Here is a 23752-nt window from a genome sequence, read left to right as displayed (position 1 = left end):
GGAAACAAAAGATAGCTGTAATAAACTCTAGATATTCCTAACGGTATACAAATATTGTACAAAGTTGTACATAGTACATAGTTGTAATTTGCTTGTATTTAATAGCCAATAGGTAGTAGGCAAGTGTAAAGTTTTTCTTTTGCTCTCATTTGTTACAATACTTGTATAAATACCAGAGTTTTACATCAATAACATATACAGAACATTCTCCTAAATTTTGTCTTTCAATCTCTACTGGTATTAGAGCAGTAGCTCTAAAGAATCGATCCTTTAGTTTTTTTTCAATTTATTTTCATCTTCACTCTACTATCTTCAATGGGTTCTACTCCTGAAATAACTGAGGCCACTTTAGCAAGTGTCACCACTTCGAGAAATAATGGAGGTTGAATGAAGGACTCAAGTCATCCCTACTTCCTTCACCCCTCATATTCACCAGGAATAAACGTGGTAAACCTAAGCTTTGATGGTAGAAGCTATGGAGGGTGGCGCATGTCCATTCTTATTGCTCTTTCTGCCAAAAACAAGGTGGGGTTCTTAGATGGAACCTACCTTGCACCAAGCTTAGAAATACCTGACTTCAAATTATGGAGTAGGTGTAATGACATGGTCATATATTGGTTGTTGAACTACATTTCCAGAGAGATTGGTGAAAATGTCATCTACTCCAAAACAACAAAATATCTGTGGGGTGATTTGGAAGACAACTTTGATCAATCAAATGGTGCAAAAATGTATCATTTACAAAAAGGGTTGAGTGATTTGGTTCAGGGGTCAAGTGACATAATAGGGTATTTTACTAAGATTAAGAGGTTATGGAATGAGCTATATACCTTGAATACTCATGTCAAGTGCTCTTGTGAATGTAGCTGTGGAGGAAAGACAAAAATGGCCAAATCACTACAGGATGAGAGGTTAATAAAGTTTCTCACAGGGTTGAATGACACCTATGTCTTAGTGAAGAGCAGTATCTTGATGTTGTCACCCCTTCCAACTATGGGACATGCCTATTCCCTGTTGATGCAATATGAGAAGCAAAGGGAAGTTTATGTCAACTCTCAGTTACCTGGAGATTCTTCATCCTTCATGGCTGGAAATCAAAATCATCCAAGTCAGAAGTTTGGAAGCTCTGATTTCAAGGGAAAGAAAAATAATTTGAGTTGCTATTATTATAAAAAAAAAAACTGGGCATTCAGTGGACAAATGCTACAGGATCATTGGATTTCTAGCAGACTTCAAGTTTACAATATCAAAGAAGTTCCAAGCACCCGTTAAGAGGAATTCAGCATATTCTGTGAGTGAAATAGGAGAGTAAAGCGTTGTTGATGGAAACAATGGAAATCAACTCACACAAGATCATGTTTCTCAGCTAGTTCAACTTCTTCAACAGGCGAACGATGGTCAGACAATGTCTTCAAGCTCAGATGTTGTTGCAAATGTTGCCAACTATGCAGGTATAGCCTTTAATAGTTCAACTTCTAAATCTTCTAATCACCTCTTGGATATTGGATTCATGAGCTTCTGAACATATGTCTTCAAACCCTAAATTTTTTCAACAATCAGACTTCTTCCAAAACCTTTAATGGTAAATCTTCCTAATTCATATAGAATAAGAGTAACTCACATTGGAGATGTATCTATTCCTGGTAATCTGACTCTAAAAAATATCCTATATGTGCCTTGTTTCAAATACAATCTACTTTCAGTTCACAAAATTTGTAAACAATACAATTGTCTTCTAATCTTTTCTCCTAATGCATGCATGATACATGGTCTTTCAATGAGGATCCCTCAGGGTCTTGGTGAAGCAAGAGGGGGCATCTATCTGCTAGATTCTTCAAGCCATAGGTCTAGGAAGTCATCTGAAAATAATTTAGTTTCATTACCTAAAGCAAGACAATCTAGTCATTCAAGCATTCTTTTTCATTCAAGCAATATCACCACCAATCATATATTTGAATTAATTTATATTGATATGTGGGGGCCATATAAGACAACTACCTATAATGGATATAGGTACTTTCTTACCATCGTTGATGATTATAGTAGGAAAACTTGGACGTTTCTTTTAAGCACAAAAAGTAATGCTTTTTCTATATTAAAGGAATTCCTGGCCATGGTAGAAAGACAATTCTCCATCAAAGATAAAATTATCAGATCAGACAATGCATTAGAATTGGGTGTAAGTTTAACAACATCTGAATATTTAGTTTCTCGAGGGATCATACATCAAACTTCATGCACTGTTGCCCCTCAACAAAATGGAGTTGTTGAGAGGAAGCATCTATTGCACCAATCTAAACTTCCTATTTCATATTGGGGAGAATGTTTACTCATTGCCATTTTTTTGATCAACAGATTTCCTTCTAGAGTCATTTGGAACAATACACCTTATGAGATTTTGTTTGGTAAAGCTCCAAATTATGATTTTCTTAGATCCTTTGGTTGTTTGTGCTATGCCTAAACTCTTTCTCATAACAGGGACAAGTTAGGAGCAAGGGCTAATGCTTGTGTGTTTATAGGGTACCCTTATGGTAAAAAAGGGATACAAACTCCTAGATTTTAATACCAAGAAGATATTTGTTTCTAGAGACGTGCAATTCCATGAATCTGTTTACCCCATTTATCTACAATCAAGTTATGTTCCTATGTTCCGTGGATCTATCCCACTTATTGATTTGGTTGACAGTAATTATGATGTCATCAATTGTCTTTTCAACTCCACTCATCCTATTTCTAATCCTCCTACTCCAATTCATCCCTCTAGTTACATTTCTCCTTCTAATCCTACTTCAAACCAAAGATTAGAATATCAAATGTATCCTACATCAGAGTTAGATAATTCACAACAAGGTACATCTCCACTAGTCTTGAGAAGATCAGATAGACCTCATACTAGACTAGCCTATTTAATGATTATGTTTACAGTAATGTTTACTTAACTACTTTAACTGATTCATGTTTCAATCAACCTGTTAATCCTACAATTTTTTTTTCTTTGCTGGACTTTCCACTATCAATCAACACCTTATCAACTCTATTTCAAATATAGTTGAACTTACTAGTTTTTCCCAAGCTAATATGCATCCAGGTTGGCAACAAGAAATGGACACTGAGTTTAATGCACTAGAAGCCAACTAAACTTGAGAAGTTGTGGAATTATCACCTGAAAAAATGGCTCTCCCTTGCAAATGAGTTTATAAAGTAAAACATCATGCAGATGGAAGTGTAGAAAGGTTGGAGGCAGGCTAGGTTGGTTATTCGAGGTGACATTCAAAGAGAAGGGATTGACTTTAATGAGACATTTTCCTCAATGGTAAAAATGACTACCATATGTTGCCTTCTAGCTGTTGCAATAAAGAAAGGATGGGGAATCTTACAGCTAGATATAGACAACGCTTTCTTACATGGGGAATTACAGGAAGAGGTATATATGAAGTTTTCAGTAGGAAAAATTTCACCTGGCCCCAACCATGTGTGTTTACTTCGCAAATCACTTTATGATTTGAGGCAAGCCTCGAGCCAATGGTATGTCAGGCTAACAGCCGCATTAAATTTCAAAGAGTTTTGTTCATCCCTTAACTACTACTCACTCTTTTATAAGAAATCAACATATTCAATTTCAATTGTAGCGGTTTACGTAGATAACATACTACTTATAGGAAATAACAAGGAAGAACTTCATCAGTTGAAAATATTTCTTCATAAGGTATTTCAAATCAAGGACGTAGGTGACTTACACTATTTTTGGGTCTGGAGACCTTTCGTGAGCCATAAGGTTTAATCATCAGTTAATGAAAATTCACTTTGGAAGTTCTTGACGAATTTGACTATAGTAGTTTGCCCTCTGTCACATCTCCATTGGACACTTCATGCAAGCTTAGTGGTGAATCTGGTGACTTTCTTTCTGATCCAACTGTCTACCGCCGACTACTGGGCAAATTAAACTATATCACTCACACTAGACTGAACCTTTCTTATCCGGTAGAGCACCTCAGTCAATTCATGCAGAAGCCCAGTGTGCCTCATTTTAATACTGCCCTACGAGTGGTTAGATATCTCCGAACCAGCCCTGGACAGGGTATTTTCATGTCCTCTGATCCCTCTTTCAAACTACTTGCATATTGTGATGTAGATTGAGGATCTTATGTTGCTTCACAAAGATATATCAGTGGTTATTTTGTCACTATTGGCGGATCTCCAATTTCATGGAAATCAAAGAAGCAAGCTTCAGTGTTGCTCTCATCCGCAGAGGTAGAGTATCGATCTATGAGGCGGGTAGTTGCCGAAGTAAACCCGAAGTAACTTGGTTAACTCAACTCTTGACAGATCTAGCTACACCACCTTCTCTTCCGGTTCCTATTCACTCTGATTCACAAGCTGAAATTCACATCGCTCGGAACCCCGTATTCCACAAGCGAACAAAGCACGTTGAACTTGATTGCCATTTTGTGAGGCAATAATTTCTCTCTGGTTTGATTTCTCTATCATTTGTGCCATCATCCTCTCAATTAGCCGATATCTTCACCAAACCACTCTCTGGGCCATCCCACAATTCAATTTTCGGCAAGTTGGGCGTCGCTACACTCTCCTCCAACTTGCAGGGGGGGAGGGAGTGTTGGAATCGCATCTATGAAGCCTCAATTACCTACTTCTTCTTTCACTTATCATAAGAAAGAAGACCAGTCGACTATGAAGAGGAAAGAGGCAGATAAATTTGGGGATAAGGTGCAGTAAGAGAAATATGGTCCAAAGGTTGAAGGCCCAAGCCCAAATTCTGATTCTGGACAAGGGACACGCGTGAACACCAAAATATAGTTGTAATACATCTCTGGATATGCCTAACGGTATACAAATATTGTACAAAGTTGTACATAGTACATAGCTGTAATTTGTTTGTATTGAATAGCCAATAGGTAGTAGGCAAGTGTAAATATTTTCTTTTGCTCTTATCTGTTACAATACTTGTATAAATACCAGGGTTTTACATCAATAACATATACAGAAAATTCTCCTAAATTTTGTCTTTCAATCTCTACACAACTCATGATGCCTACACTAACCAGTGACTGAGTTAGCCTTTCGGTTGCGGGTTCGGTCGAACCTAGTAAATTTAGTTCAGGTTCTGTATTTGTCTTAAAAATCCATTGAATTATACACAAATTATTAATATAGAACCCAATAGCTTAAAAAGATTATAATTCCAAACCTATAAACTTCATATCCTGACTCTGACTCTGAATTACTAACCTCAGCTCCTTGAAAACATGCATGCTAACACATTTACAATAAATCCTAGGATAAGAGTTGGCCGAAAACAAATTAAATCAGTCGTGCTCCAATTCATCGGGAGTAACTGACCATTTTAGGGAAATGATAGACTTCTTATGAATATCCCCGGATAAATCCTTTCTCATATCTAAAATAGTAAGAGGAAACAAAGGTCAGCGCAATGGCATTATAAAGCAGAATAGCAATAATCTGAAAGCTGCACAAGGAAACTCACTCAACCCTCCTCCATAAATTGAATTTAGAAATAAAAATGCCCATAAATTCTGCCAAGTACAAATAATCTCATTTCACTTTCTTCACCTTCAACTTTGTGCCATCATTAAAAGACAAATGAAGGGTGGAATAGGAAACTATGCATGATGCTTGCACTTCCCACCAAAAGGGAATTGCAAGGATGCAGTGGTTATAGAATATCAAGGTTCCAGTAAAAGCAACTAGAATGGAGTTCTCTTACACCCTCCTTAACGAGCCAGTCGGTCATTATGAGTATTTTTGCCCCGTATTCCCTACTTGATGCTTTACATATGTTTATTTGTGATTACGTAACTAGACGGGGTGATTGATTTGGTTTGGTTTCGGGGAGGTTTTTGAGTGAATTGGGATACTTAGTCCCAAGGTTGGAAGGTTAAGTTGAAAAGGTTGACCGGAGTTTGACTTTTGTGTAGACGACTGTGGAATGAAGTTTTTCCAGTAGCCTCGTATGTTGAATTTGGACTTAGGCGTATGTTCGGATGTAGATTTGGAGGTCCGTAGGATAATTTGGTGCTTTTTGAAGAAAGTTGGAAATTAGTTGAATGTTTGAAAGGTTGATATGTTTGACCGAGAGTTGACTTTGATGGTATCGAGTTCGGATTTTGGTTCTGGGAGTTAGAATAGGTCTATTGTGTCATTTGGAAGTTGCATGCAAAAATTAAGGTAATTCCGAGTTGTTTATGCTTGATCGACATAATTTTTGAATTTGGAAAGCTATATTAGTTCCTTAAGCATGAATTGAGGTTCAATTTGATTCACGTGAGAAGGGCTTATTAGAGGATCGATTTGGCTTGCTTGAGGTAAGTATCTTACCTAAATATGGTTGAATCACTAGTTACCTGAATTATTTATGATAGCTATGTGCTATGAGTGGCGCACAAGTGTATGGTTGAGCCCATGTGCATGCACCAATGTATTTATCCATACTCGGAATAGTGCTTAGGCTATGATGTGCCTTGAAATAATTACTAAGCTTTATGCTGTGATATTTCTTATATTTTTAACCATATTGTGAGCTATTTGAACCATGTTTGAGGTTACATAAAGGTTAATATCCTAATTGAACTTGATAATTGCTACTTTCATTATGCAATCTGCTAGATTTAACATATTTTGCACATGCATATACCTTAGCATATCACTTATACCAGTCCAGGAGTATGAAATATGATATTCATTGATCATATACATCCATTCTTGTATATTTGCTTTTTGTGTGATATGGTTTGGATTGGTATCCTGTGACCACGGTGAGCGGATTGTAATATTGAGCGTGTGACCATATCGGGCGGATTGTGATACTGAATCTGTGACCATGCCGGGCAGATTATAATACTGAGTCTATGACCACGCCGGGCGGATTGTGATATTGAGAATGTGACTAAGCCAGATGGATTGTGTTGTTGAGCCTGTGACCACGCCGGATGGATTGTTATATTGAGCCCGTTACCATGCTGGATGGATTGTATTATTGAGCCTGTAACCACGCCATGCGGATTGTGATATTGAGCGTGTGATCATGCTGAGCGTATTATAATTATTGCACGTGACGACATCGTGCATCGTATGGATATGGATCCATCCCCTAGGGTCACACTTTCATATTTCTTCTTGATGATGTACATACACATTGAGGAAAACTAATCAGTGGCTTGGTACTGTTATGAAAATTTTGAGGAAAAGTTGGCCAGTGTTTGATTTGGTTGTTGCATGTCATCTTTACTTGCAACTTCCTTGACTGGTATCTGATTTATTTTCATACCTTCTTTATATGCTGGATTTTTGACTGAGTAGAGTACGTTAAATAATTGTGTGTGCCAAGGTGGTTCTTTCTGTGATTCACGACTTGATTATATTATTGTTCTGTGCTTATGGGATATATGAACTGTACAGGTGATTAGCGAGTATCATTTATAATTCTTGCTTTTATTACCTCGTCGAGGTTAGTTATGATACTTGCTGAGTACATGTGATCGGTTGTAGTCATACTATACTGTATACTTAATTCTGCAGATCCATGTGTTGGACCGAGCTACCAGTAGCAGAGTTTTGCTTATTGAGTTATCCGAGAGACGAGGTAGAGCTGCATTTCGACCACAGTTTTGGCATCTCTTTTTATTTTGTAGTGTTTTCTTTATTTCAGACAATATTGTTATTTAGCATTTCAGAATTGTATTTCTATTTAGAGATCATGACTGTATAGTTACTATTTTGAGGGAGATTTGTTATGTATCGATACTGTTGTTTATGTTAACTGGCATTAGACTTGTACTATTTCTGTCAATTCAGTATTTACATTTTGTATTGTTATGCTTGGCTTGCCTAACAAGTGAGTTAGGCGTCATCACAGTCGGTTGATGGTTTTGGGTCGTGACAAGTTGGTATCAGAGCCCTAGGTTCATAGTTATTACAGGTCATGAGAAAGTTTAGTAGTGCCTTATGGATCGGTACGGAGAAGTCTATACTTATCTTCGAAAGGCTACCGAACAGTTAGGAAACTTTACTTTCTTGTATTCTTGTTGTGTGGATTTATTAATTCTAGAATTTTAACCTTTGCTCTCATATTCTCTTACAAATGGTGAGGACACGTCCAACCGAATCGGGCAGTCAGACACCAACACACTAGGTAGGGTCGCGAGAAGCCGAGGTGGGGCTCGCACTACAGCTAGAGCAGCACCTGTGGATCCAACAGTCGCTCTAGTGGACGAGCAGTTTCTAGTTACTGTTAAGCCGGTAAGACTAGCTCAGACACCGACTATACCTATTGTTATACCTGGTCTTCAAGAGGCATTGGCTCAAATCTTGAGTGTGTGCGCAAGTTTGGCTCGGGCGGGTAAGGTACCAGTTGCACGCCAGCTACCTCACATGTTGGGGGAGGAGATCAAACTCCCGCCGCCTATATGCCAGAGCAACTAGCTCAGGGTTATCAGACACCAGGTGTGTTACCAGTTATTTCTGCTCGGGCCGAGGTTGGTCCAGCTATGACTGATGAGGAGTAAAAGAGGTTGGCGCAGTTTAAGAGTCTTGATCCTCCCGAGTTTAGTGGAGGAGAGTCAAAGGATGCTCGGGGCTTTCTGGATCGGTGTCACTTGGTTTTTCGCACAGCGGTTATTATGGACACCAATGGAGTTGCCTTTACTACTTTTTAGCTGACAGGGGTAGCCTACAGATGGTGGCATACTTATGGTCAGGCAGGCCAGCTAGCGCCGCACCACTTACAAGTCATGAGTTCTCAGTTCTTTTCTTAGAGAAGTTTGTCCCACAGACTCGCAGAGAAGAGTTGCGTAGGGAGTTTGAGCAGCTACGTTAGAAGGGTATGACTGTGACCCAATACGAGATGAGATTTGCAAATTTGGCATGTAATGCTATATGGTTGGTTCCCACTGAGAGGGAGAAGATCAGGAGGTTCACTGATGGCCGCAACTATGGCCTATATTGTAATTTGGCTCGAGAGGCCTAGACGGATACTAGTTTGACCAGGTGGTTGATATTGCTAGACGTTTGGAGCAGGTTCACAGGCTTGAGCGAGAGGGGCACATGGTCCAGGTGGTTTTAGTAATGGCTCATCTGGAGTCCCGTCACATTACAAAAGAGGTTGTCCTCCTAGGCCCGCTCAGACAACTCATCATATTCCTCATGGTTCATCAGCTAGTCACTGTTCATATTGTGCTCGCCCAGTTCAGCCACTATTTAGTGCGCTGTTGGCACAGAGTTCTTACCGTGCTCTATCTGCTCAGTTTTCCACGGGCATTTCTTCGGGTTATCAGAGTCAGATAGCCTTATAGGAGGGGGTACTATGAGTGTGGAGACTTGTGTCATCTCAAGAGGGATTTCCCCAGACCTCTGACTAGAGTTCCACAGTAGAGCATTCCGCCTATGATATCATCAGCAGTAGCTACACCACCCGCACATCCAACTAGGGGTGGGGCTCAGTCAGTTCGAGGCCGCCCTAGAGGGGGAGGTTGGTCAGGCGGTGATCAGGCCCATTGCTATGCATTTCCTGCCAGGCCAGAGGCAATTTCTTCTGACGCCGTGATCACATGTATTGTTTCAGTGTGCCATAAGGATGCTTTACTAATATTTGACCCGGTTTCACTTACTCTTACGTGTCATCCTATTTTTCTCATTATTTGGATAAGCTTCGTGATTCTTTAGATATGCATGTTTATGTATCTACGCTGGTGGGTGATTCTATTATGGTAGATCATGTATATCAGTTGTGTTTGGTTACCATTGGGGGTTGGGAGAGTATTATCTCTTGTTGCTCACTATGGTTGATTTTGATATGATTTTGGGCATGGATTGGTTGTCGTCATGTCACGCTATTCTTGACTATCACGCTAAAACTGTGACATACGCGATGTCGAGGTTGCCTAGGGTAGAGTGAAGTGTTTTCATATTTGAAGGCTTAACGGATGGTGGAGAAGGGGTGTTTTGCATATTTGGCCTTCGTGAGAGATGTCAGTGTTGATACTCTTATGGTTGAGTCAGTTCCAGTGGTGAGAAAATTTTTAGATGTGTTTTCTGAAGACCTACCAGGCATGCCTCCCGATAAGGATATTGATTTAGTTATTGATTTGGTATCGGGCACTCAGTCCATCTCTATTCCACTGTATCACATGGCACCAGTTGAGTTGAAGGAACATATACAAGATATGCTTGATAAGGATTTTATCAGACCTAGTGTGTCACTTTGGGGTGCACCGGTACTATTTATGAAGAAGAAATATGGTTCTATGAGTATGTGCATTGACTATAGACAGTTAAACAAGGTTACTATCAAGAACAAGTACCCACTACCGCGTATTGATAATTTATTTGATCAGCTTCAGGGTGCTAGGGTATTCTTGAAGATTGATTTGAGATCCGGGCTTCAGATATTCTGAAGACGACTTTCAGGACCTGCTACGGTCACTATGAGTTTCTGGTAATGTCTTTTGGGCTGACCAATACCCCAGCAACTTTCATGCACTTGATGAACAACATATTTCAGCCCTATCTTGATTCCTTCATCATAGTTTTCATTGATGATATATTGGTGTATTCTCGCAGCCCGGAGGATCATGAGCAATATTTAAGGATCGTGCTCCAAACCTTGAAGGAGAATAAGTTATATGCTAAATTCTCTAAGTGTGAGTTTTGTCTTGATTCAGTGGAATTCTTGGGGTCATGTAGTATCCAGTGAGGGGATTAAGGTGGATCCAAAGAAGACTGAGGCAGTTCAAAATTGGCCTATACCATCTTTATGCTACTGAGATCCAGAGTTTCCTTGGGTTAGCCGGATATTATCGTTGTTTTATGGAGGGGTTTTCATCTATAGCTTCCCCATTGACGCAAAAGGGTGCCCCATTCAAGTGGTCTGACGAGTGTGAGGAGAGCTTTCAAAAGCTCAAGACTGCTTTGACCGCAGCTCCAAGTCTGGTTTGCCTTCGGGATTGGGTTTTTATACAGTCTATTGTGATGCTTCTCGGGTTGGCATTGGGTGCGTGTTGATACAGGAAGGTAGAGTTAGTGCTTATGCTTCGCGTCAATTGAAGCCCTATGAGAAAAACTACCTTGTACATGATGTGGAGTCAGCCATTGTTCACGCGCTGAAGATTTGGAGGCACTATCTTTACGGCATGTCATGTGAGGTGTTCATGGATCACAAGAGTTTCCATAACTTATTAAAGCAAAAGGATCTGAACTTGAGGCAGCGGAGATAGTTAGAGTTACTAAAGGACTATGATATCATTATTTTTTATTATCCAAAAAAGGCCAATGTGCTAGCCGATGCTTGAAGTAGGAATGCTTAAAGTATGGAGAGTCTTGCTTATATTCTAGTTGGGGAGAGACCATTAGCATTGGATGTTCAGGCTTTGTCCAATCGGTTTGTGAGGCTGGATATTTTGGAGTCCAATAGAGTTCTTGCTTGTGTTGTATCTCGGTCGTCCTTGTTTGAGCGCATTAAGGCACGTCAGTATGATGATTCCCAATTTCTTTTCCTAAAGGACATGGTGCAACACAGTGATGCCAAGGAGGTTACTATTGGTGATAATGGGGGTATTAAGGATACATGGTCGGATCTGTGTTCCGATTGTGGATGGTTTGCATGAGTTAATTTTGAAGAGGCCAATAGTTTATGGTATTCTGTTCATTCGGATGCCGCGAAGATGTATCAGGATTTGAGGTAGCACTATTTGGTAGCAGAGTATGAATAAGTATATTGGTGAGTATGTCGCTCGTTGTTTGAACTATCAGCAGGTAAAGTATGAGCATTAGAGACCCGGTGGTTTGCTTCAAAGGTTTGACATTCCAGAGTGGAAGTGGGAGCCTATCACTATAGATTTTGCATTTTGACTTCCATGGACCTTGAGGAGATTTGACGCAGTGTGGGTCATTCTGGACAGACTGACCAAGTCTGCACACTTCATTCCAGTCATGACTACCTATTCTTTAGAGAAGTTGGCTCAGTTTATCTTTGTGAGATTGTTCGACTTCATGGTATGCCCGTGTGTGTTATCTCGGATCAAGGCACTCAGTTCACATTATAGTTTTGTACAATGGTGCAACGTGAGTTGGGAACATAGGTCAAGCTGAGTATAGAATTTCATCCTCAGACTGACGGGCAATCCAATCGCACTATTCACATTTTCAAGGACATAGTACATGTCTGTAGCATTGATTTTGGAGGATCATGGGATCAGTTTCTTCCGTTAGCAGAGTTCGCCTATAACAATAGCTATCAGTCGAGCATCCAGATGGCTCCTTATGAGGCCTTATATGGGAGGCAATGTCGTTCTCTGATTGGTTGGTCTTTTTGCCTGGGGAGGTTAGGTTGTTGGACACTGATTTGGTATGCGATGCTTTGGAAAAGGTGAAGTTGATTCATAAATAGCTTCGTATGGCGCAGTCCAGGCAGAATAGTTATAGTGACAGGAAGGATCGTGATGTTGTATATATGGTAGACGAGAAGGTTCTACTCTGAGTTTTTCCCATGAATGGTATGATATGGTTCGAGAAGAAGGGCAAGCTGAGCCCTAGGTATATTAGTCCTTTTGTGGTGCTTGAGAGAGTTGGAGCAGTGGTCTACAGACTTACCTTGCCACCTAGTCTATTGGGTGTTCACCCAGTGTTTCGTGTTTTTATGCTCCGGAAGTATTATAGGGATCTGTCACATATTTTGGACTTCAGCACGGTACAGTTAGATCAGGATTTGACTTATGATGCGGAGCCGGTGACTATTTTGTATCGACAGGTTAGATAGTTGAGGTCGAATAATATAGCAACAATGAAGGTTCACTAGAGAGGTCAGCTGGTCTAGGAGGATACTTGGGAGAATAAGCAGGAGATGTAGAGCAGATATCCTCACCTTCTTGAGGCTCTAGGTATGATTCTAAACTCGTTCAAGGATGAATGTTTGTTTAAGTGTGGGAGAATGTGACGACCCGGTCGGTCATTTTTAGTATTTTAGCCTCATTTCCCCCTATTTTATGCTTTACATATGTGTATTTGTGGTTACATGACTTTCAGGGAGATTGATTTGGTTTCGGGAAGATTTTGGAGTGAATTGGGACACTTAGTCCCAAGGTTAGAAGCTTAAGTTAAAAGAATTGACCGGAGTTTGACTTTCGTATAGAAAACTCTGGAATGGAGTTGATGGTTCCAGTAGCTTCGTATGGTGAATTTGGACTTAGGTGTATGTCTGGGTGTGTATTTGGAGGTCCATAGGTTGGTTTGGTACTTTTTGGCAAAAGTTGGAAAGTTAAAGGTTTGAAGGTTGATAGGTTTGACCGAGAGTTGACTTTAATGGTATCGAATTCCGATTTTGGTTTCGGGAGTTGAAATAGGTCTGTTGTGTCACTTAGAACTAACTTGCATGAAAAGTTTAAGGTCATTCTGAGCTGTTTAGACTTGATCGGCGTAAGTTTTGAATTTGGAAAATTGGATTAGTTCCTTAGAGGCTTGAATTGAGGTACGATTTATGGTTTTGATGTTGTTTGTGATTTGAGGCCTCAAGTAGGTATGTGTTATATTTTGGGATTAGTTTGTGTGATTGGACGGGGCCTCGGATGTATTTCAGATTTCGGACCATTTCTCCATGTTTTGGAACTGCTGATTCTCAATTATGGTTTGCTTCTTCGCGATCGCAATAGCGATGTCGCGTTTGCGGACAATATTTTTGATGGCAGACGAGTTGTTCTCCGCATTCGCGTATCTTGGGGAGGTAGTAGCCTTCGCTTTCGCGGTAAAGGGGACACATTCACGTAGAAGGGGGGTTGGTAGGGCCGTCAGGCTTTTAGCCTTCGCGATCGCGAGTGGAGCACCGCATTCGCTTAGTGAAGCACCCCAGTGCATCACGTTCACGGCCATGGGCTTGCTTTCACGAAGAATTTTTCTAAGGCAGTGTTTGGTCGTTCTTCGCGATCGCGAAGTTGGTCCCGCGATCGCGAAGGGTATGCGTGGGCAGACCATAAGTACTCTATTTTCGAGGGTTTTATTCATTTTAACATATTTGAGTTGTAAAGCTCGGATTTGGACGATTTTGGAGGGGAATTTCATGATATAGATTGGAGTTAGTGTTTTGGATTTGGATTTGTTCATTATTCATGATTCCAACCTTGATTTTAGCATTTAATTGGTGAATTAAGTGATGAAATCAGGGATTTTAGTAAAAACCTTTTCTAAAGCAAAAATTGATGATTTAATGGTCGATTTGAGGTCGTATTTGGATGAAACACATATATTTGGACTCGTATCAGAGTGGTTGTTTGGAATTTATGAGTCTGGTCGAGTTCCGGGGTGTGACTTAGGGTTGACTTATTGGTTTTGTTTAAAGATCTTAGCTTTATCATTTGGAATCGTTTCCTATGGCTTTTACTAATGATATTAAATTATTTTGTCTTGATTCGAGCTGTTCGGAGGTCGATTCACACGGGAAGGGCTTATTAAAGATTGATTTAGCTTGTCTGAGGAAAGTATCTTACCTAAACTTGGTTGAGGCACTAGTTGCCTGAATTATTTATGATAGCTACATGTTATGGGTGGCGCATATGTGTGGGGTCGAGCCCATGTGCGTGCACCTGGGTATTTATCCATCCTCGGGATAGTACTTAGGCTATGATATGCCTTGAATTGATTGATAAGCTTTATGATGTGATGTTTATTATATTTGTAATATGTTGTGAGCTATTGAATAATATTTGAGGTTGCATATAAGTTAATCTCCTTATTGAACTTGATAATTGCTACTTTCGTGCTATGATAGCATACTCTGCATATGCATACACCTTAGCATGTCATTTATACCAGTCCAGGAGTATGAAATCTTATATTCATTGATCATATACATGTATTCTTGTACATTTGCTTTCTGTGAGATATAGTTTGGACTGGTAGCCTGTGACCACGCTGGGGCAGATTATGATACTGAGCATATGACCACACCGAGCGAATATTGATACTGAGCATGTGACCACGCTGGGAGGATTGTGATATTGAGCCTGTGATCATGCGGGCGGATTGTATTATTGTGCCTATTACCATGTCGAGTGGATTATGATATTGCGCCTGTGACCATACCGGACGGATTATGATTATTGTATGTGACTACACCATACAACGTGTGGATATGGATCCATCCCCCTATTCACTCTCTCATATTATTTCTTGATGGTGTATGCGCGGATTGAGGAAAACTGATATGTGGTGTGGTGTTGTTATGGAAATTCTGAGGAAAAGCTGGCTAGTGTTTGATTTGGTTGTTGCATGTCATCTTTATTTGTAACTTTCTTGACTACTATCTGATTTATTTGGATATCTTATTTATATGGTGGATTTTTTACGGAGCAGAGTACGTTAAGTAATTGTGTGCACCATAGTGGTTCTTTCTGTGATTCATGACTTAATTATATTATTGTTCTGTATTTGTTGTATTTATGAACTGTACAGGTGATTAGCGAGTATCATTATAATTCTTGCTTCTCTTTACCTTGCCAAGGTTAGTTAAGGTACTTGTTGAGTACATAGGGTTGATTGTATTCATACTACACTCCACACTTAATTGTGCAGATCTAGGTGTTAGACCGAGCTGCCAGTAGCAGAGTTTTGCTTGCTGAGTTATCCGATAAATGAGGTAGAGCTGCATTTCGACTGCAGGCTTGGCGTCTCTTTTCATTTTGTACCGTTGTCTTTATTTCAGATAGTATTATTACTTAGCATGTCAAACTTTTATTTTTGTTTATAGCTCATAACTCTATATTTACTAGTTCTAGGAGAAATTTATTATGTATCAATACTGTTGTTTATATTAATTAGCATTAGAATTGTACTATTTCTGCCAATTTAGTATTTACATTTCGTATTTATTATACTTGGCTTGCCTAGCAAGTGAGTTATGTGTCATCACGGTCAGTTGATGGTTTTGGGTCATGATATTCCCTCCCCCCCCAAAAGGAAAAACATATCTCCGAAAATCAGAACATAGCAACTATTTAATACTTGCAGCAGTAATACCACTTCTATGCCTTTATTCAATCAGTAAAATATCTAGCACCAATAGATACACTCATTAGCTTGCTTTTTTCTAAAGCTGCATTTCACCTAACAGTAGCCGATGAGGTAAAACTGGTGTGCATTTCACCTAACAGTAAAATAACAGATGGATCTAACAACAACTCTGACAAAAGTATATTTTATCAGATCATTTTCAACATCAAGACTGGAATTTCTAAAAACAATATATCCCATGAATAGTGAGTGGAGTTGGGTTATTGTGTGCAATTTCTCCTACCTCTTTAGACCTAAGCTCACTAGTTGTATGGTTAAGTGGAGCAGACCTTCAGTGAACTATGTCAACATCAACACTGATGGGAGTTACATCATCGATATAAACAAGGTTGAGGCAGGTGGGATTATTAGGAAAATAAATGGTGCTATGGTGATGGCCTTTGCCAAATCAGTTCAATTCCTGACTAACAATTATAGTGAAGCCAAAACAACTTTGTTTGGAATTACTTGGTATTGTGATAACGAATAGTCTAATTTTATTCTGGAACTTGATTCCTTGATTTTGGTACACATGATATTAGGCAAAGCTAAAGCTCCATGGAGATTACACGACATTGTTGAGATTATGCAATTAAAAGTTTAACAACATGGTATTATTATTAGACATTGCCACGGAGAAGCCAACGCAGTGACTGATGCACTCGCAAAATATGCAACTACTTTGTCTGATCATAAGGTGTTCATGCAAGAAGCTGATCTTCCAAAAGAGGCAAGAGGTCCTTTGAGGATGGACAAACTACAACTTCTATCCTTTATAATCAGAGCCAAAAAATATTCAGGTTGGAATTTCGATCCACTGTGATCATTATGTTGCATATATCCAGTATAGATAAGTGAGTGCCACTAATTTATATTTTTGGTTCCCTCTAGAAGACCAAGTATTATGTGACAGTCAAAATTACAGGATCTCATGCTTAGCTAGGCCTTTAGAGTTCTTCTTACTCAATAACTTCTTGGGTAATTTTCTGTTATGCACTTAACTTTCAGGTCCATAACCATTGAAGCGGAATATTTGCTAAGTTGCACTGATTTGTTATGGAGGTTAGATAGAGTAGGGGTCCATTCCAAGCCCCCGCCACCTCAAGGCAGATTAACATGAATAATAACCGATGAGGTAAACCAAAATGTAGAAAGGTTTTTCGCAACTTTCTCAAAACTTCAAGGCAGATTTGTACAAGCAAACAAGTAGATGCGTACACAAAAGTTAACTTTAATAATTGTGAAACCAACTATACAATGAAGATCCTCCATCTCTTTGTAAGTACCTACATGGACTCAGTATACACTAAAGCCTCTTGAATTGTAAAAAGGATAATATATATAAGAAGAGAAGAAACAATGAATACTCGCAAAATCACATATAAAATTATTGTTACAAGTATATTTGGTTATTCTCTTATTGGCCTTTGAAGCCATTCATTTTCCTCCTTTGAAAGCACTATCATGATGTCATCTAACCATTTTGCCTCTGTTTCTCCTCTTCTTTGAACAAGTTGCGATAATATTCTAGAATGTGTTTCTTGATAACTACTTTGTTTTTATTCAATCAACTCACCATCCACCAACCATTTATCGATAAAGTTATATCTCTTATGTGCATTCACTATTTTATAAAATAACATAAAAAGTTAACTTCTTATAACCATGTTGAAGCCACAAACACCTGCATTTTTGCCTCTACGAGATTTTTTTGGCCCCTCCATATTCTTCTAGCTTACCCTTTCCTTGTTACACCAGCATATGCTCATTTGGTCCAATTATTTTATTTTATTCAGAATTTTTGTCCTCAAGTCAGCTATATATTTCAATGTTCAAGTCTTTGACAACAGAGCCGAGAAGTTTTAGTTTCATTGACAATTTCACATTGTGCGTTGTTATCAATTGCATAGCAACTCCACTATTTTTCTACAAGGATCACCAGGTTCTCACTTTCAAGCCATGTTTTCGAACTTGAAGTAGGATCTTGTGTTGTTCCACTCACCACACTCAAGAATTTGGCAGTGATCAAACTTGAAGTAGGACCTTGTGTTGTTCCTCTATGTGATGAAAGAGTGCCAAAGCCTCCATTTCGATTCCCTGAATTTGGACTCCAAGTTGTTTACTGAGATTGAGCATATTTCTATTAACTCATGGAGAAATTGCAGCTTCGTCACCCACACAGATGAGATCTTGCACAATTTGGTTCCTCATATCATCGAAATACTTAGATTTCCCATATTGCAAATTATTCTAAAGCATAAACATTAGAAATTGCATATTGAAAATGAAAAGAATCATGATCTTCAATAAATACCAGAACTTCAAAAGAAAATACCCGAATACTATAAGCAAGTTCAACTCACCCTTCCCCACCCAATAAAAACCCCCCTAAACCAACAAAAGGCACAATCAACAACAAAAAAGTGACAGTAACAATCAAAGTGCATAAAGAGAAAACTTGTGTGTGTGATCAAGGAGGAGATAAAATTTAGAAAAGGACACAAGAAGGAAGCATCAATCATGTCTAGACATGCAGTCTCCAATTACTTGTCACGATCCAAATCTCACCAAAGGGGTCGTGATGGCACCTAACTTCTAAGACTAGGTAAATCAAGCACATAACGATACAAAATACTAAAGTAAGATATAATATCTCTGAACTTTTAGCATAAACTGCATAATTAAGTCTCAATAAAGCCAAAATATAAGTAATAAGTCAACTTCCCAAAATCTGGTAATACTGAGTTATGAGCTCTATTTAGAATACATAATGAGACTTAATAAGTACAATAATATTTGAAAGTAATACAACAGTATGAAAATAATAGAAGGGGACTCCAAGGGTCTGCAACGTCCATGCAACACTACCTTGAATTCTCTCGATCTGTCACAAGCTCACTCACGAGGTCCGCAACATCTAGAACCCAGATTTGCACAATAATATGTAGAAGAATAGCATGAGTGTACCACAATCGGCACCCAGTAAATATCAAGACTGACCTCGGTGAAGTATTGACGAGGTTCAAGTCATGTGATACTCAGTAGTCAAAGAACACGTACAATATATCAAAACTGGCAACAAGAATATATACAACAAAGTACAATGCTAACAATCTAGCTAAAGTATGTGATAAAAACTCAGTATAAGAAAATCCAATTTTTGACAAAGAAATCATCAAATAGAAACACATGCATATGTCATCTCGTGCTTCACATTTCGTCACAGTGACAATATCCACCCTTATCACTCTGTAATTACCATATCTACCCTCATCGCTCCGAAATAACAATATCCACCCTTATTGTTATGTTATAACATTACTCACCCTTATCGCTCCGTAATAACAATATCCACCATTATCGCTTCGACCCCGACAAAATAACAATATCAATCACAATCGCATGACGGAAACCTCGTGCCAATACTCAATCAATCTGCCCAACATGTCCATATGTACTATAATCATAACAATTCAAGATAACAAATTATCATCAACTAGCATATCCTCATAACTCATCAATAAAGTGTACAAGGACATGATAATAATAACTAAATACGGATAAGTGTTCAATATATAAGCACCACTACGACTAAATCATTTTTAGCAATAATTTCGCAAATGCCCAACTTGACAATTTAGAGCACACAGTCAAATTAAGGCATAGTAGAAGCCTAGAGTATAATCCAGTCATTTTTCATAAATAGCACCTGCATATACACTCGTCACACCATATATACATCGCATCAAATACATTACAATTAGACATTTATGGTTCAATCCTAAGGGTTATTCCCTCATACAAGATTAGGCAAGATACTTATCTCAAACTGGCCAAATCAATACTCCAAAAATGCCTTTCCTTTAGAACCCACCTCTAATCAGTTTGAATATAGCCAAAACAACTCAACAACATCAAACAAAGCCATAGGAAACAACTCCAAACAATAAAGATTCAGTCTTTAAAAAATTCTCAAAAGTCAACAGAAGTCAACCCGGGGCCACACGGTCAAAACCCGAGTCAAGGTATAGGTACCGACTATCCATAATCTCACGAGTCTAAATATATAATTTGATTCCAAATTAAGTCCAAATCGACTCCCGAATCCCCCAATTTCACTCTCTTAAGTTGTAGACAAAAACCCTAATTTTCCTTTAAAATTCTAAGTTTTAGGTGTAGAAATCTTTGAGGAATCGAGATATAAAGCCAAATACGAGTAAAAATTACTTATCTTCAATGTAGTAGTGAATTTTCTCTCCAGAATCTCCACCTCTCGAATTCTAGGGCTCAAAATATGAAATAATGGTTCTAGGTCCCGAAATTAGAACTCTTAAAGTTTGCTCTAGTAATAGCCTTCACGAATGCGGCCACTGCCTTACATTCACGAAGCACAAAAATTAGGCTACCCGGATTAACTCTATAGGAATGCGGTCCCCACACTGTGAACGCGATGCACAAGGTCCCCCAGAACTACGCGAACGCGATCAGGCTCTTGCGAATGCGAAGTCTTAGCTCCAGCCTCCCCCAGCCTGACATCCTACTACGCGAGCGCGACTGCCTCTCGCAAACACGAAGTCTATCATGCCTCAACCATCGCGAAGGCGACTTCACTATCGCGAACTCGACTTCACTATTGCGAACGCGAGAAAAAAACTCTTCTCAGCTCAAGATTGCACTTCGCAATTGTGAGACCTCATCTGTGATCACAAAAACAAACCTCACACCAACAAAATCTGCAACTACCAAAATTGCTCTGGATGGTCCAAAACTCACACGAGCTATCTGGGACCCCATCCAATCATACCAACAAGTCTATAAGTACTACTAAGATATATCCAAAGCCTCCATACGCATATGATAACACCACAACAATGAATCAATTGACAAAACACAAATAGAACTTCTCTTTAGTTTATGAACATTCAAACTTCAATCTAAGCATTTGATTCAAGCCTAACCAATCCTAAATGAACCCAAAATTTGCACACAAGTTTAAAATGACAAATCAAGCTTATTCCAACTTCCTGAACTAAAATTCAAATCTGATATCACCAAAGTCACCCCTGTCAAGCTTAGGAACTCTCCAAATCTTCAAATTATCAACTTTCGGTAAATAGCACCAAAACAACTTAGGAACCTCCAAATCCTAATCCGGACATACACCTAAGTCCAAAATCACCATATGAACCTATAATAATTATCAAATCACTAATCCAAATTTTTTTAAACAAAAGTCAAACCTTGGCCAACTCATATAACTTAAGCTTCCATCAAATGAACTAAGTGTTCCACTTCACTGTAAAACCTTCCCGGAACCAAACAAACCATCCCTTTAAGTACCAAAATAACAACCAAACAAACCATCCCTAAAGCAAATGTTCGTCCTTGAACGAGTTTAGAATCTTACCTGGGATATCAAAAATGTGAGGATATCTGCTCCGCATATCAAGCTCGGTCTCCCAAGTCGCCTCCTCGATCATTTGACCTCTCCCCTGAACCTTCACTAATATAATATTCTTCGACCTCAGCTTTCAAACCTGTCTATCCATAATGGCCATTGGATCCTCATCGTAAGCAAAATCCTTGTCTAACTGCACCGAGTTGAAATCCAACTCATGTAATGGATCCTTATAGTACTTCTGAAGCATGTAAACATGGAATACTAGATGAAATCCCGAAAGACTAGGAGGAAAGGCAAGTTTGTAAGCAACCTCGCCAACTCTCTCCAATACCTCGAACGGACCAATAAACCTTAGGCTTAGCTTACCCTTGTTATTGAACCGCATCACACCCTTCATAGGCGAAACTCGAAATAGAACCTTCTCACCCACCATGAATGCCATATCATGGACTCTCCTATCAGAATAATTCTTCTTCCTGGACTGTGCTGTGTGAAGCCTCTCCTGAATTAAATTCACCTTCTCCAAAGCATCACGGACCTGGTGTGTGCCCAATAACCTAGCCTCGTCGGGCTCAAATCAACCAACCGGAGAATGATACTGCCTCCCATATAAGGCCTCATACGGAACCATCTGAATACTTTACTGGTAGTTATTATTGAAGCCAAGCTTCGCTAGAGGTAGAAACTGGTCCCACTGGTTTCTGAAATAAATAGTGCATGCCCTCAACATATCCTTCAAAATCTGAATGGTCTACTCGGTGCCCATCCATCCGAGGGTGAAATGTAGTACTCAAGTCAACTTGCATGGCCAGCTCACGCTGAATTGCCCTCCAAAAGTGTGAAGTAAACTAAGTGACGCGGTTTAAGATGATAGAAATAGGTACACCATGCAGGCGAACAATTTCCCTGATATAGATCTTAGACAACTGATGTGAAGTATAGGAAGTCATGACCGGAATAAAATGAGCCGACTTGGTCAACCGATCTATAATGACCTAAATGGCATCGAACTTTCTCAAGGTCCGTGGCATCCCTACCACAAAGTCTATGGTGATGCGCTCCCACTTCCACTTTGGTATCTCAATCTTCTGAAGCAAACCACCATGTCTTTGATGCTTATACTTGACCTGCTAATAATTAAAGCATCGAGCAACATATCCAACATTGTCCTGCTTCATCCTCCGCCACCAATAATATTGCTTCATGTTATAATACATCTTCATAGCACTCGGGTGTATAGAATATCACAAACTATGAGCCTTTATAATGATCAACTCTCTCAACCCATCCATATTAGGAACAAAAATCTGGCCCTGAAGCTGTAGTACACCATCATCACCAATAGTCATTTCCTTAGCACCACCTCACTGCATCGTGTCCTTTAGGACAAGAAATTGGGGATCATCATATTGTTGCACCTTAATGTGCTCAAACAAGGATGTTCGTGATACAACACAATCAAGGAATCTACTTGGCTCTGAAATATCCAATCTCACCAATTTGTTGGCCAACGCCTGAACATCAATAGCTAAAGGCCTCTCCCTAGCCGGAATGAATGCTAAACTCCCAATACTCTCCGCCTTCATACTTAAGGCGTCTACAACCACATTGGTATTCCCCAAATGATAGAGAATAATGATATAATTATCCTTCAATAGCCCCAACCACCTCCACTGCCTCAAATTAAAATCTTTTTGTTAAAACAGATGCTGGAGACTCCAATGATCCGTATAAACTTTACAAGACACACCATATAAGTAATGCCTCCAAATCTTGAGCACGTGTACAATAGCTGCTAACTCCAAATCATACACTAGATAGTTTTTTCTCATGGGATTTCAACTAACGTGAAGCATAGGCAATCACCCTGTCATCCTGCATCAACAGACACCCGAGGCCAATATGTGAAACATCACAATAAATTGTATATAATCCTGATCCTGAAGGAAAAATCAAAATTGGAGTTATAGTCAAGGCACTCTCGAGCTTCTGAAAGCTCTCCTCACACTCATCTGACCACCTTTACGGAGCACCCTTCTGAGTCAACTTAGTCAATGAGGCTGAATTAGATGAAAATTCCTTCACAAATCGGCGATAATATCCAACCAAACTCAGAAAACTCATAATCTGCGTGGCAGTAGAAGGTCTGAACCAACTCTGAACTGCCTTAATCTTATTTGGACCAACCTTAACCCCTTCACTGGACACCACGTGGCACAAGAATGCCACCGATCTTACCCGAACTTACACTTAGAGAACTTGGCATGTAATTTGTTCTCCCTC

At 39.3% G+C, this 23752-nt stretch overlaps 1 protein-coding gene across 1 annotated transcript; it reads left to right on the top strand.

Moving 5' to 3' along the window:
• Window positions 1-387: 387 nt before the first annotated feature.
• On the top strand, window positions 388-1272 carry LOC138907923 (uncharacterized). The gene has a single exon (XM_070198551.1). The coding sequence runs from the start codon at window positions 388-390 to the stop codon at window positions 1270-1272; it is 885 nt and encodes a 294-aa protein (XP_070054652.1).
• The last annotated feature ends 22480 nt before the right edge of the window (window positions 1273-23752 follow it).

Source organism: Nicotiana tomentosiformis, chromosome 1 (assembly GCF_000390325.3).
Source record: "Nicotiana tomentosiformis chromosome 1, ASM39032v3, whole genome shotgun sequence".
Classification (NCBI taxonomy): domain Eukaryota; kingdom Viridiplantae; phylum Streptophyta; class Magnoliopsida; order Solanales; family Solanaceae; genus Nicotiana; species Nicotiana tomentosiformis.
Note: the sequence above shows the minus strand (reverse complement) of the source record. Positions and strands in the feature narration are given on the sequence as shown.